This window comes from Zea mays, chromosome 10 (assembly GCF_902167145.1).
Source record: "Zea mays cultivar B73 chromosome 10, Zm-B73-REFERENCE-NAM-5.0, whole genome shotgun sequence".
NCBI lineage: Eukaryota > Viridiplantae > Streptophyta > Magnoliopsida > Poales > Poaceae > Zea > Zea mays.
The window spans coordinates 107376798-107392557 of NC_050105.1; the positions used below are offsets into that span (position 1 = coordinate 107376798).

General features: G+C 43.9%; 1 protein-coding gene across 2 annotated transcripts in view; it reads right to left on the minus strand.

Annotated features, from left to right (window-relative positions):
- LOC103641543 (metal tolerance protein C4) overlaps positions 1–8391 on the minus strand; it is a 28150-nt gene extending 19759 nt beyond the window's left edge. For both annotated transcript variants that reach the window (XM_008664888.4, XM_008664887.4), the window contains exons 1-8: positions 7977–8391; positions 7817–7874; positions 4706–4838; positions 4551–4606; positions 4130–4244; positions 3949–4006; positions 3736–3854; positions 3405–3524 (exon numbers count right to left, since the gene is read on the minus strand). In XM_008664888.4, the coding sequence (XP_008663110.1) occupies positions 3405–3524; positions 3736–3854; positions 3949–4006; positions 4130–4244; positions 4551–4606; positions 4706–4838; positions 7817–7874; positions 7977–8292 (975 nt within the window). In that variant the 5' untranslated portion in view covers positions 8293–8391. The remainder of the gene's footprint in view (positions 1–3404; positions 3525–3735; positions 3855–3948; positions 4007–4129; positions 4245–4550; positions 4607–4705; positions 4839–7816; positions 7875–7976) is intronic.
- Positions 8392–15760: the final 7369 nt, after the last annotated feature.

Sequence of the window (15760 nt, forward strand, 5' to 3'; positions counted from 1 at the left end):
TCACACTTCGCCAGACCGCCTACGCCAAGCGCATTGTTGAGCTGGCTGGGCTCACCGACTGCAACCCAGCTCTCACTCCGATGGAGGAGAGGCTGAAGCTGAGTCGCGACAGCACGACGGAGGAGGTGGATGCTACACAGTACCGGCGTCTTGTGGGGAGCCTTCACTACCTCGTCCACACACGGCCTGACTTGGCATACTCCGTCGGCTACGTTAGTCGGTTCTTGCAGCGACCGACGACGGAGCATGAGCAGGCTGTGAAGAGGATCATCCGCTATGTTGCGGGGATTCTCGACCACGGTCTCTACTACCTGAGGTGCCCTGGGGAGGCACACCTTGTCGGGTACAGCGACAGCGACCACGCCGGTGACATCGACACTAGCAAGAGCACAAGCGGGATCCTCTTCTTCCTCGGCAAGTGCCTCATTAGCTGGCAGTCGGTCAAGCAGCAGGTGGTGGCCATGTCCAGCTGCGAGGCCGAGTACATAGCGGCGTCCACTGCTTCGACTCAGGCGCTCTGGCTGGCTCGACTGCTCGGTGATCTCCTCGGGAGAGACACTGGAGCGGTGGAACTCAGGGTGGACAGCCAGTCCGCTCTGGCATTGGCCAAGAACCCCGTGTTCCATGAACGGAGCAAGCACATCCGGCTGAGATACCACTTCATCCGAGACTGCTTGGCAGAAGGGAGCATCAAGGCGCGTTACATCAACACCAAGGATCAGCTTGCAGACCTGCTCACCAAGCCCCTTGGGAAGATCAAGTTTGTTGAGCTTTGCTCCAGGTCCGAGATGGCCCAACTTTCTCACAAGACGACGCCCAAGACTTAGGGGGAGAATGATGGAATAAGTCTTGAGCATCTAGAGGACAACAACCGCTTTTAACTGTCCTCTGTAGTCCTTTAGCATCTAGAGGACAGCTTGACTGTCCTCTGTAGTCTCTTTAGCATCTAGAGGACAGCAGTCGCTTTTTGACTGTCCTCTGTAGTCGCTTTAGCATCTAGAGGACAACAGTCGCTTTTGACTGTCCTCTGTAGTCTCTTTAGCATCTAGAGGACAATCCTGTTGTGTAGTGTGTGTGAGAAGGTGTGGTAGTGCAGCCTCTAGGGCTATAAATATGGGTCTCCAACCCTTAGATGGGTATGGCATTGTGTAGTGTTTGAGGAAATAAACAGAAAAATTGCCCCAACTCATAGTGTCATCCTCTTGATGAGAGTTAGAGTCCCTCTACTTACACAACCGAGACAAACGAGGTGGAATGCAAGGGTCGAAAGTCGATGCAGTCAAGCCACATGAAACGAGACGTGGAGGAGAAGATAAGCTAACATACCCCCATACCCTCCCCCCCACACACACAGACACACAATATCACAGCAGGAGCGGTGAGACTGGAGAAGAAGCTGACAGCTAACATCTCTCTACAACTATAAGAGTCGATGTGTCGTGTATGTTGTGGCTGAAGAAGTCGATGGGTCCTCATGCAAAGTGGTAGCCCATTGTGTCGATGTCAAGGTAACCAAGAGTGAGGGTGGAGGAGTCATGGTTGCGAATGTCATGTTGTTGATAGCCATGGTCAACATAGCACCCGAGGAAGTCGATGTCAAGGCAGCCGCACATGAAGCCACGAGAGCAAAGAGGCACCATGGTGATGACGGAGACACATCGAGCCAGTTGTCATTAAAGGGGTGGATGTCGAGGACGAAGCAATCAGGGCCATCAAGGACATAGAAGAAAAGGCGACAATGCAATCAAGGTAGAAGGGGTAAGAAAGGGAGGGTTGCTGCCGAAGTTGATGTCACCGCCACAACGGTGTGTCGCCGCGTACCGCCCCACCAGAGTCGCCTTCGCTATTCAGGACCCCCACATGAGCTTTGTCGTTAGGTGGGATGTACCACGCTCTCCCTCTCACTTCCTTTATCCTAGTGACACTCACCCATCCTCCTCCTTAAATACCGAGTTCACCATTGCCCGCCATCGCCGTTCGACGCCATCAACGCCTCCCTATCGTCAAGCTCGCCTCCCTAACCTGTGCCTTTAGGTGAGGAACTCCCCCGACTAGGTCTTGCCCTCTCTCTCTCTCTCTCTATCTGATCAGACGACAATCGCTCGCCGTAGTTGGCGAGGCCGCCAACGCCCCTACACACTAATGCACCGCCTTTTCCAAGCCATCATCGAACTTTCCCAACCCCCAAGCTAGGTTCGTGGTGTCACGTCATTGTCACGGGCTCATACCTTCGGCCCGAGCCTCACCCAATCGCAAGTATGCTCGCACGTCGACTATCCTCCGACACAGAGTCGAAGTGGGGCCGTCACAACCCTCCCCTCTTGATTGTCGCAGCCCCTCAACGGATCCCCATAGCTTGCCCACGATCTGACGGCCTAGAGCACCAAATGTCGCTTCACCTCCCACCGTCTAGTCTTAACTAATGGTGCCGAATCCAGCGCTCAAAGAGCTCCACGTCACTGCCTCATCACTAACGACAACACTTTTGCTAAAGAAGCCCTAGAGTTCTGCCAAATCAACTCGCAATCCAAGATTGTAAAATCTAGATCCCCTTCTCTTTGCACTAAAGCTCCTGAAACCCTTGTATTCTTCACAATCAAGTCCCTGAGGTCGCCTTTAAGCACCAAATACAGTAGTCTGATAGCGGAGATTTGAACAAAGAATGTTGGTGGAGAGGTACACAATCTATTGTTGTGACCCACGCGAGAACGAGAACAAGGGCAGCAGATAATGTGCCTAAACGGTGACATTGCCCTTGGCGGAGATCAGTCTCTCCCCAGGGGCACACGATGTGGAAGCAGCGGCAACTAGGGTTAGGAACTAAACCTAGACTCGTGATACTATGTATAAGAATAGAATTGGTGAAATATTCATTGTATCGCATTAGGCCTTCCGGGCTAGTTATAACTCATATGGGTAGACAATGTGGTATTATTATTTACTATAACACAAACCTTTTTTTGGTTATGCTCTAAAAAATCACAATTTATTTCTTTCAAAACTCAAGAACCAAACACCCCTTCAAACATTAAGTATAATACCACCTAACAACTGCCTCATGCAGAGGCCACATTAGCACAACTTGACAATTGCACATCCCTGATGTGCAAACCCAAAACAAGTCATAACCCACCTTCTATTATATGCCATGTAACAAGTTTCAGTGTGGCAATTAGAGATGGTCCAAATTGTGAAAGACGTGGTTTTTTGCTTCGCTGCTAAAGCATAAAAATTATTCAGTAAATTTGTTTCACAACTGTATATGTTGAGACACCTAAGTAACTTAACACACAAGCAAATACAACGCAGTCAACTTTAGATTTACATCAATTATTCATTTATAAAACAGAACTATAAGCCACGTGTAAGATGTATGAAGCACAAACATACAATGAATAGCATACCAGCCCTAGTAAATTGCCAACAATGATTGAACCAATTGGATCATACATAGCATTTCCTGTCATTTGAACAGCTACCAAAGATGTTGCAGCAATAGCAAGGCCTGTAACAGCCGCACCATCCTGCAGACCAATATCGGATGTGAAAAATTGAGAATAAAATCAATACAGAAAAGTACTAGGTGTTGAAAAGTAAATGAACAAGAAATCAATTAAGAAAACCATGAGATAATAATTTTCATTAAAGTCGACCATTACAAATGGCAGAAATGAAAATGAGTATGATGCTGTGATTGAACTACATAAAAAGCAGTTAGGTAGTCATATTACTGACTTCAGTCATAACAGCAACAGAAGTTGGATCATGACCACGCCAGATATAGTCCCAAATACCCATTCCCTCTGCTTCTGCACCTTTCCTAACAGCGTTTATAGCAACAAGCAGTGAAGCACCTAACAGACAACAGGATTTCTCAAGTAAATTATAGCTAAAATAGACACCCTAAGAAAAAGAGGGGTGAGTGAGGTAGCAGCAAGGGAGCAACACCTTCAATTAGGAAGGACCCACCAATCACTAATGCAGCCCAGTGAATATTCTCTGGAGGCTGTCAAACAAAAGTATGGGTATGGGCATTATCATACTTGGATGGCGACTGAAGACATTTCATAATAAAATGCAATTTTGTGCATAAAGTTCTCATGACTCAAATGACACTTTGGTGACATACTTGACAATTCCATAAATTTTGAACTCCATGCACTATGGTAGCACCTGAACCCAAGCAAAATATTCCAACTGCAGATATGAGAGACCATACAAATCTTTCCTTCGAATAACCATAGCTGCAAAAAAGAAAGCCAGGATTAACATCTGTTGATTCAAAACATAAGGCATCATTGCAGCTTATGATGTATCATATTTAATCCCATCACTGGTTGTCTAATGTCTATTAGAAAATTGGAGTGATAATTAATAACAAGCTTTCCTAATCTTGAATCCATCATATTTAACATCAAAGGAAAGGAGTGGTTCTCATTTATGAAAGAGGGAATAAATTTATTTAACCAAATACAGTACAGTAAAGAACTAAGAACGCTCCAATTATTTTCTGACAAAGCATATATACCAGAAGAACTTATTATACATACGGGTGTAGAGCATCTGGAGCACGTCTTGAGCTGCTCAAACCATAAGCAAGAAGAGCCTGAAAGTTGATGAACAATTAGCCCTAAGATTCTTTGTTCTTGGTAATGAAACAGAGAGGAAAGGTATATACATCAACTGGCATACGAAAAAAACTTACCTGGTTAGCAAAGTCTGCAATGGAATGCACTAGCTCAGCTAGCATAACATGACTTGAAGTTGAAATCCACACTCCAAACTTTAGAGAGAAGACGAGAAAGTTGCACCATAGTGCCATGTTAACCGCTCGATGGCTGAGGTCACATTCCATTATCAATTACATTAAACGAAATGTACATCAAAATATAACTTCATGAGCAATCCAAACAAGTAGCAATGGCACTATTCTGTTGATAACTGGAGCAACTAGTATAGGTTATCCTTTGTAATTGTATTTCTTTACAACAATGACAAAAAAATAAAAGGATAGTGCGCAATGAGTATTTATCGTGTAGCATCATGATTCAGACTCATAGTTCAACCTGAAGCATATTCGAAGTGGGGTTTTTTCCTTGTCACATCAGCTCATCCAATAAAGGGGTAGGTCAATCACCCTATCCTCCAAAGCTAAATTCTCTCATGCCTCACGTAGTCATGTTTGGGAGAAGGCCGAAACAGACCTCGGTCATAATCTAAATCGGCTACAACAAACCACACACTAACCCCTGTTTGCGAACACAGAGTCCGAAGACCCCAAGTATGACCCGAAGGGGGGCTTCATCGTGGTCGTGCCCCCCTCCGGTATGGGACGATGCCCCCGCTGCCTCCCCACTCGTTGAAGACCAAGGCAGTTTCGAAGACCGACCCCAACAAACCCGATCGAAGGTGAAAGACTCGCCAAAGGTTAGGACTACCGGAGGGATTTCCCTTATCAAGAACTGAGCCCTTTGAAAGGCTCGGCTATCTACGGCGGACGCCTTTTCCAGCGTGGGTCGTGAAGGCTCAAATGAAGGCTCCATCACGGGCATGGTCCACGACTTCCTATGGCGAGCGAGGCCAAAGGGTGAACCAAAGTGGTGCCAGTGGAGACCTTGGAGCGAAGGTCTTTGGCACGTAGTGTCGAAGAGCTATGCCCGGGTAGCATAACCATGGTGGGCCTTCTGTCGAACGCAATAGGCCTACCTATCAGTCCCAAGCACATTGTTATCATAGTTGGGGGTATAGTAATAGGTGTAATTAGAACTTGGTTCGCACTGTTCTTTGTTTACGTCGGTGTACATTATATTCCGGAAATGTGGCAGATAACCAAGGGTAGGCACGTATTTTAGGGCTCTACCTTTTAGTTACGCTATAAATACCCTCGCCGGGACAGGGAGAGGACACGCTTGACAAGACATTTTGAGATCCATTGTTCCCAGTTTGTCACATTGTTTTGCCCTAGTCATTTCCAGTTGTTTGGTTCCCACATGTTAGAACACGACACTAGGGATGAAAGTTGATATCTGAATTGTTAGGACAATTATGATATTTTAAAACAGAGATGTATGAAATTTGATGCTGATCTTTTCTTATGTTAAGCACATTATTACAAAATAATAAAATTTTGAATAGATTATTTTATTCATTATTTGCTCCTTACAACGAAAATGGTAAAAAAATGAATCTGTATCCGAATTTTATTTATGATATTTGAGAAGATACATGATAAATTTGAGGTATATAAGATAACAACAAAAAAGACATGATTTTTCTTGGGACTTCAAGCAGTCAAAATGTCAAGAACCAATCAAGAGATGACATGTGGCAATAGGTGGTTGGTACCGACCATGGTTTTTAAAGCGGTAAGGCGAGACAAGGCGTTGGACCACCGCCTGGACGCCTAGGCGGCGCCTAGGCGAGGTAGGCGGGCAAGGCGCCTAGACGTGGGACCTCCGCCTGGACGCCTAGGCGTCGCCTAGGCGACGCCTTAAGAACAGGGGTACCGACCACCTACTGTTTCTCCTGCACGCGGGTTGGTACTGACTGGTTCGGCTCCAATGCGGTCGATACCTACCGGACACCGATCAGCAGGCCTACCAACCAGCGTTGGAGTCGGGTTGGTAGGTACCGACCGCCAGCTCGTGCACGTTAGCGGGCGATGTCGACTGCCGTTGGACCCAGGGGCGGATCCACATGGGGGGCAAAGGGGGTCATGGCCCCCCCTCAATTTTTAGTACCTCTTATAACCCATCTTATACCCTATGTTTATTTATTGTTAAGTATATAAAAAAATAAAAGTTTTAGGTAGACCAAACCAATTCTGTCCTAGACCTTCTAGTCGGATCGGTCCAATCATCCTAACTGTCGTTCTCTTTCTTGATCCAATTCTTGCATCTATTCGAATGTTCGATCTCATTTTTCTCAACGTCACCCGAACTAATCTGCCCTGATGCCCCGTTCCCAACGCTGCCCGCCGTTGTCACCTTCCCGACGTGTGTTGTTGTCCGACTCTGACCCCTCCTTGATGCCCCCACCCTACTCGTCCTTGTTGCGACATCGGCCCGTCCAGCATGCCTGATATCGCTCGTCACGAAGATGCGACCCATCGCCGATAGACGGCGGGCTTAGCAAACTAGCGAGCGTTGACTCTCTGTCGAAGAGGTCGCCTGACCCCGCCTCCTTCTCGATGGGCCCACCCTTCGAGAAGATCTACAGATCAACGTTCGATAAGGGTACATATAGTTTTGATTTGGTTAACAAAAAATTGGCGGTAAGCTTGCTTCTTTTTGTTTATATAGTTTTCTTCTTTGAACTTGTATCGTATATTGATATGAAACTTGAATTTTATGTAATACTAGTTTTTTACTGGCTTTCTTAATTTTATCATATAGTTTTTTGGCCCCCCGTGAATTCTGGCCCTGCATCCGCCACTGGTTGGACCCAACCTAAAACGAAGAACATATCCCCTACTATGTACTGGTGCAACATCAAGGCAAGAGTATTTGTGTTCAATCACAACACAGAATCCACAGATGCACATATACCAAAACCACTCACACACAAAGTCACAATTTATCTGATATATAGGGTACGAGGCACTGTGCTGAGCATCTATTTTATCGCAATGTTTCATATATAAATAGCCTATTTAGATTTTGCATGAAAACTAGGAATATTAATAATCCATGACGAGAAGACAACTTCAGAAATCTGTTTTACTGGATACGCAATGTTCTGACTTCTGAGGTGTAAAGTGTATGAAGGTCCATCGTCAAAGTGTGACTACTGAGGGAGATAAAGGAAGGAGAATTACCTGTGTTCATCGTCAAAATGCGCCTTCTTCTTCCCCTTGGCCACACGCAGAGAATATTCTGCATCAGAAAAACAACAGCGCACAACATAAGGCAAGAGCTAAACAAATAAAAAAAGGAGGCACACCGGGGGAATGAAAGAAGGGGCCAGTCATTCCTTACTGCGGGAGACGGTGAGCCGGACGGGAGCTGCGTCAGTGACGGCGCCGGGGGGCCGTGACGCCGCGGGAGGAAGAGCCCGTCTCCGCCACCCGCCACGGAGGCTGAAGAGGCCCGCGGCATCTGACGCAGACAAGAGGAGCGAGCGGGGCCAGAAAGTCGAGCCAGAAGGCGAGAGCGGGGGCAGCGGCGACGAGGGGCCCTCGCGGCCGCCGTCGTCGTCACGGCGGGATAGGAAAAATGGGCAGTGCGAGAGGAGGCGGGTACGGGAGGTGAAGGAGAGGAGGCGGAGGGCCGCGGAGGCGAGGGGAGGATGCATTTAGGCGTGCCGGCGTCGCCGGTGGTGCTGCCGCGGGTGGGGTGCAGCACTGCAGCTCCCACCATTCGTGGGAGGGACTCGTGCACAGGGGATTGCCAACACATTATGAGAAAGAAAGTGTCGTTTTCTATTAGTGCTATTAATTAAAAATCGAAATTTGGTATAACTTCTGTCCCAACACATTTTTTATGTTTTTTTATCAAATAGATCGTGGTGAAGCAGCTTTTTTAGGTTTTTCTATCAAACAGATAGTGGTGAAACAGCTTGTCATATTTCTAAGTGACTCAAACGGGGTGAGATATCTTGATTTTAGTTACTCACTCTGTTCTTTTTATTTATTATGTTTTAGTTTAAAAATAAACTAGTTAATGACAAATGTTTAAAAATGGAGATAGTATCAAAACACCAATGTAGAATATCTAACGGTCTTCAATGACACCTATATCTTACACCCATTTTAAGTCCTCGCGCGCGATCACCTACTTTTGGCTCACCTCCTACATCAAATACAATATTTTGCGCTTTTTTAAGTTCTCCATTGGAGATAATAAAAGATGTGTCTTATTTTTTTGGCAGGCCAAGATACTCATTCTAGTGTTTGGGTGCTCAAATATATGTTTTCCGGTTGGAGTTAGTCTAAGTGATGTGAGATAAAGCTCAAAATACTATCTTCCCTTAGCTTTATGGTCCACATTGTCTCGCTAAAAATTATTATACCAAACTTTTATAGATGTAGTTTTTAACTTCACTCGTGAAAATTAGACTAATAGTCTTAACATGTTTGTCTTGCAGTTTAGTTTTCATCTGTATATATAGTTTTATAATTAGACTATATTTAATACTTCTACTATATCTAAACATATGATGGGACACCAACAAAAGTTTAGTCCATGTATCCAAATACCCCCGCCCCCTTCCCCTCTTCCTCCCTAAAGTGTCACCCAAACCGGTTAGAATTTTAACTTTATTGTGTTTCCCATATAGAGATGTCAACGACGAATTCACATTAGAAATAGCTCACAATTCTCATACTTGCCATCAGCGAACACTCACCAAGACTCCCATCTCCATCCATGCACGTGAAAATTTCCTCATGGGGAGCTCGTCCCATTATGAAATACAAATTTTTATGGCAAATGTGAATTCGTAATATCAAATCAATATAAATTGAATAGCCAAGATTTAAAATAACAAGACATCTACTCTAAAGTTTAGTTTACTAATTATACTAGATTATATGTTAAGTTTTTTTATAAAAAATAGCATGCCAAATACTAATTTAGAGGCAAAAAAAAGTTTGCAGAGCAGGTATATGGGTCGTAGGGAACGATGATGGAGGATGATTTCCCATCTTCATCCCCGTCTCCGTGAACTTGATGGGACTACATTCCTCCGTCCTCATGAAGATTAAATTGTATTTATCTCCATCCTCTAACATAGAAAAATTTCATGGAAGTTGTCATCTCTAATCCATTGAAGTTGTCCAAATTGATGTCATGTTAAAATTTAATAAAGTTTTTTTCCCAACATTAGGTTTGTTGGTATTCAAATTATTTGTAATAATTTTAGTTTTGCATCACAAATTTGAAAAATGTAACTACTCTGTTGTATGAGAGCATATAAGAGATGGAAAAGAAATACTCAATGGAAATCGAGGGGACGAATTAAAACGGTGGAAAAGGGTCGCGACTGGCTTGAGGTCACTATCGATCTCGGACACCAGAAATGCAAGAACAGCTAACAACCATTCGCTAGAAAAGTTAACTACCAAATGGAATCTGGCTGCTCCAAAGAGGATGGATGATCCAGAGTCACACACAGCGGAGGCAACCCATGAATGAGGTGGCCAGTCTTAATAAATATAAATCTGAATTAGCCCTAGAATATGATGATCTGGATTCGGACGGGGATAGAAGTACAGTGTATTTTCAAGCTGTGGCGAACCATAGAAATAGAAAGAAAATGGTGGGTGGTGGGTGCTTTAGTAGGTCCTGATGGTCCAGTGGAAGATCTGAAAGGTGCGATGGACATTGCTTTAGCCTCTTATAAAGACATGTTTGAAAAGGAAGATGAACTAGAGGTATCCTTGCCTCATGATTTTTGGAACGAAATGCGAGTGTTAGATAGCGAAAAATATTTATTGGTAGCTCATTTTCTGAGAACGAAATAAAGGAAGGGGTCTGTTTGGAGTTACTGTGCTAAAGGTGCCCTAGGACCAGATGGGCTTTCTTTTGAGTTTTGGGATCTTATTAAGGACTTTTAGGCATGTTTGAATATTGTATAAGGCTCCGATCCTTTTATTTTGGAGAAACTAAAGAAAACGTATCAGGGGTAATTATATCTATTGATGCAACTACGCAGCCAAGACATAAGGATAGAAGTAGAAGTACCTTTTCAAAAATATCCATGGAGAGGTCAATGGCAATAGACTAATTCGTCACTAGATTACCCTGTTTATGATAATTTTTAGAAGATGGCTCATGATAAAAATTTAACTCTTGCCATTAAAACCATCACAATATACTATAGCGTCATGTTTATGATAATTTTCTTTAACAATATAGTAATCATCATAAGAATAAATCGTCAAAACCTTCTCAACATAATAATTGTGATGGTATTGCACGACAATGCACATGCGTCACAGATAGAGATGGCAATGGGTACCCGAAACCCGAATACCCGACGGGTTTTACCCGATATGAAGGCGGGTACGGGATGATTTCTCTACCCGCGGGTATGTTAATGGGTAAAAACATCTACCCGTTGGGTAGACGGGTACGGGTATGGGTTGAAACTATCCATACCCGTCTACCCGTGGGTAAAATATACCCGCATCGATAGCACTATAAACATCTAATATAGTCTAACTTAGCTAGAATAAAACCCTTCTCTAGTTATCATTTGTCTAGATACCAAGTTATGTAATCATATGATTTGTTATATGTAAAATTGAAGTTGATTTTATATGTTTATTTAATATTTTGAGTGATTGGTATATTGGAATTTAATTCTTTCCTAGCGGGTACGGGTTACCCGACGGGTAAAAATACCCGCGCGGGTACGGGTATGGGTAAGATTTTATACCCGCGAGTATATATGGGTAACCCGATGGGTAGAAATTTTTTTGATGGGTACGGGTATGGAATGGTACTACCCGACGGATATGTACCCGTTGCCATCCCTAGTCACAGACATATAATTTATTTTTTAATGATATTGTTATCCATGTTAGCTGGTGTAAGGGCATATCTCGTTGCCACATAGGCTTTCATATTTAATAAGTTGTCACACATAACAATGTAGTTACCATAGTATGATTTTTTATAATAAATAAATAAAATCTCAGATAACAATAAATAAAAACCACAATATGAATGGCTTGAAACTACAATAACAAAGAGTGTACCCGTGGTCTTATTCTATGCCAAATAAAAAACAGGTTTTTTATGTTATACCCAAATGTATCGTTAAGATAAAATAATAAAATCATATCGAAAGAAACTATATTTATGTTTTTTGTTTTTTTAAGAAAATAACACAAATAATATATACCGGTAGTTGTTATACGACAAATAAAAAATATGTATTTTATTTATAATCTCTTCTCTACTCTAGGGGATGGTTGGTTCCACTAAACTAAAATTTAGTCTACGTCACATCAAATATTTAAATAGCAACTAAGGGTATTAGATATAGTCTAATTATAAAACTAATTATATAGATGAAGACTAAACAACGAGACAAATTTATTAAATTTCATTAAACACCCCTTCTGAAAGAGGAATGAGTTTAAACATTTCCTATAATTGATTTTGTTGGTTGACGTCCATCACAAACCACGTGGACTAACTAGTTTGCCTAAATGTCATTTATCTCAGGTGCATAAGATTCAATACAAACCAAGAAAGAATTTAAGTTGGGCACTCAAATATTTGGAGCAAGACTTGAGAGTGTACTGACAAGTGGCGCACCGTGTCCGGTGCACCATGTGATTGTCGCTACTATCAAAACACATTCCATTCTCAACTATTTCCCAAATGCTACAATGGAGAGAGAATAAATGACTACGCATTTTATGGCTCCAAAACGAGTAATCATCTCCATCAAAGTGGGGGTTACCAAGTGGAATGGACAATAAATGAGTATTTGAATTGTACGGCATGCGAGAATAATCAAAAGAATAATTTTGATTAACCATTTTCTTTTTCGTGGACGAGTCGTCGTCGTCCCTTGGTGAAGAGGAGGAGGCGTCGCTGTCGTAGTAGATGATCTTCTTAATGTGCCTCTTCTTCTTCCCATATTTTTTCTTATGACTCGAGCTTGAGTCAGTGGACTTGTCACCTTTTGGATCGTCAACATAGAGAGTGCCTTTCTCCTTGTCGTTCATCACCATCCACTTGCCTTTAGGATCCATCTTTTCGAGCGGATAGTCCCCGAATGAAGAGTATGACTCTGATACCAATTGAGAGCACCTAGAGGGGGTGAATAGGTGATCCTGTAAAAATAACTTAACAAACAAACTTGGACTAATATTGGATTAGTGAAAACATAGTTCGAGAGAGAAGTGCTAGCGGAGTAAACTTCTTCACTTAATTGCTCTTCACAAAGTGAGTATTAAACTTAGAGCAATTTTGTTAGTGAAGTGAATAGAGGTAGAGAGAATCGCATAAGAATGAAGACAAGTGACACATCGATTTTATCCCATCACCTTGCTTGTAACCCCCTGATTTTTCCCTGGTCTTAACCCGAGGTACTTGAGTTCGGTAGCAGTCGCCGATGACTAAAGAAAGGGTGACATGGCTTATCGACGGTGGTAGGGTTCTTAGAGAGTGGTAGACAAGGTCGAGGACATCGTGAGGGTCACGTCGATGGTCGGGTCACGACTAGAGGTGGTCGGGTTGAGCTGTCCACTCGCACCAGCGGCGAAGATCGACGACGGCATGAAATTCGGTCGGCCAACGATAGTAGAGCTTCGGTTGAGGGATTGCGAAACTTCACTAGAGGGTGGTGGTGTTGTGGGCTAGACAAATTGGACGACAGTGGACTCTAGGCGTGGGTCCACGTTCACTGGCAGGTCGGGTGCTCCGGCGAGCGGTGGCGCGCTGTTGTGGTGCGATTGCGAGCTCAGGAACAGGTGGGTGAGCTTCATTAAGGCACAGGGAACACATCAATGGCCTTGGCTGAGGCAGGGAGGCGATGGATTGCTCGAGCCATAGTGGCCGAACTACAGGTAGGTTGGCGGGCAGTGAAGCAGTGGCTAGTGAGGGCTATCTCCATCGAGCTCAAGCGAGGTGAGGGATACAGCTCGGGGGACGTTTACTGGGAGCCGTGGTATGGCTTTTATAGGTGCGGCATAGGCGTGGGCGGGCATGGTGCGACGGTGGCCGACCAGCGTGCGGGGGCACGCACGGGGCCCGCCTAGTGCGCGATGAGCGCACCTAGCTAATGTCGAACACATGGTTGTTTACTTGTTCCTGTCTTCCCTAGCATTTTGTCGCCGCACCAGGCCCGATCACGCCAAGATATTTATCTAAAGATTGTTGCTTAGATTATATGCTAGCTCTTCCTTATGGGTTAAGAGATTTTGTTCAAAGGTTTGGGAGATAACAGAAGGGGAGAGTCGGTTTGTCTCCCTGCCTAATTCTGAGAGAAAACTAGTGTCTTGTCTTGTCAAACGGTGGGGTCTCGAATTCAAAATTTTCTAGCGCATACTTAAGGTAATTAGGCACACTTTGCACAATTAGAGCTAATGGCTTTGGGGTTTATAGCTTGGTGAACATGTAGGGGTTTGTGAGCTGGCTGATTTCTTGAGTTATGAAAAAACTTGAATGTTTCTTCCTTTTCTCACACATATGACATGGTTTAGATTATTTCTATGCCATTTTGGGGGTTCAGGTCTTATTAACTTGTGTTGGGCACTTAATTAGCTAAACTTTTGTTAAGGGCCCACTTTTGTGATTAAGTGAATTAGTTAGCCTTCTTAACCACTCTATGTGTGTGCTTCTAGACTTCTTAAAAGGGTGAAGTTAGGGTTTCGAGTTTGGTTACCTCTCCTCATTTGATCGTTATGGGTTGGCTAAACTAAACCTTCTAGAATGTTTAACACTCAATTATGGCTTTGACCCTTGGCTTTGGTGACCTTTGCTTTAAGTAATCACATGTGATAATAGGTTAATGAGTGTGGGTTGGGTTAACCTCCCTTGCTAACACCTGAGGTGTTACACCTAGATGGTTGTTCATTGTTGTTTTGGTGCTCGTATTGTAGGATGCATGGTGGCCCATGCGTATTTTGCTCGGGACTGTTGCGAAAACGATTTATAGCAAAAAAAATTGGGGACTTTTGCTCGGATACGGTCGTCATAGGTGACTTCGCACCTTTGGGTGTTTCGCGCATTTGTGCTGATCTGGATGCACCCTTGGGTGACTTCTACACGGATATGGTCGTTGTTAGACGACTTCGTACCCTTAGGTGCCTTTGCACATTTATTGTGTTGGTTTGGCTACACCCTTAGGGGACTTTTGCACAGATATGGTTGACGTTAGACGACTTTGCACCCTTAGGAGTCTTCGCATATTTTTTGTGCTAGTCCGACTACACCCTTAAGAAACTTTTGCACGAATATGGTTGTCGTTAGATGACTTCGCACCCTAAGGTGTCTTCGCACATTTATTGTGCTCGTCCGGCTGCACCCTTAGGTGTCTTCACACATTAACTATGTTGGTCTGACTACACCCTTAGACGACTTTTGCACAGATATGGTCATGTCGCGCATGACAGTTGATTTTTGTTTACTGTCGTGGTGATTTCGCTAGCTGTCGAATGGTAAGGTCATTCTCAGGGCCTTTTCGACGTCTTTACTGAGCTTTTGTAGGTGTATTTCCACATTTATTATTACATGGCTCTGCCTCATTAAAAACCTCGCCCCTTGCAAGGAAAAGAGTGCGGGCCTGATCATGAAAAATGTATGCATGCTTTTTACAATGTCGCAAAGGGCCCTCCTAGACAAAATTGTTCTACACATAGTACTTTCTTAAGTCGTCTATGTTCCATGAATGTTCGAGGTCTATACCCATTTGGCTTGCAAGTCTGTAAGAGTTGGGCCAAGTCTTCTTTTTATTATGAATGGGCCTTCCCACCTTGGCTCAAACTTATCCATCGATTATGTTCTCGCTGTTCGGATGAGAACGAGGTCCCCTTCTTCAAATTCTTTGAGAACGACGGCTTTGATATTTGTTGAATGTGTCGAGGGCTTGAACTCGATCTCCGTCAAGGAGGTCTTTAGTTGTCATTTCGTCGATGTTTGGGATTACGTCGGGATCTGATGAGGTGAGCCATGTGCCCATGTCTGAGCTCTTGTGAGTCATTACTTTGGCTCCATACATGAGCCTGAAAGGCGTGAATCCTATTGCTCATGATTCTGTTGCATTTAAGCCCTATAGTACTTTGGGTAGGTGATCTGCCCGC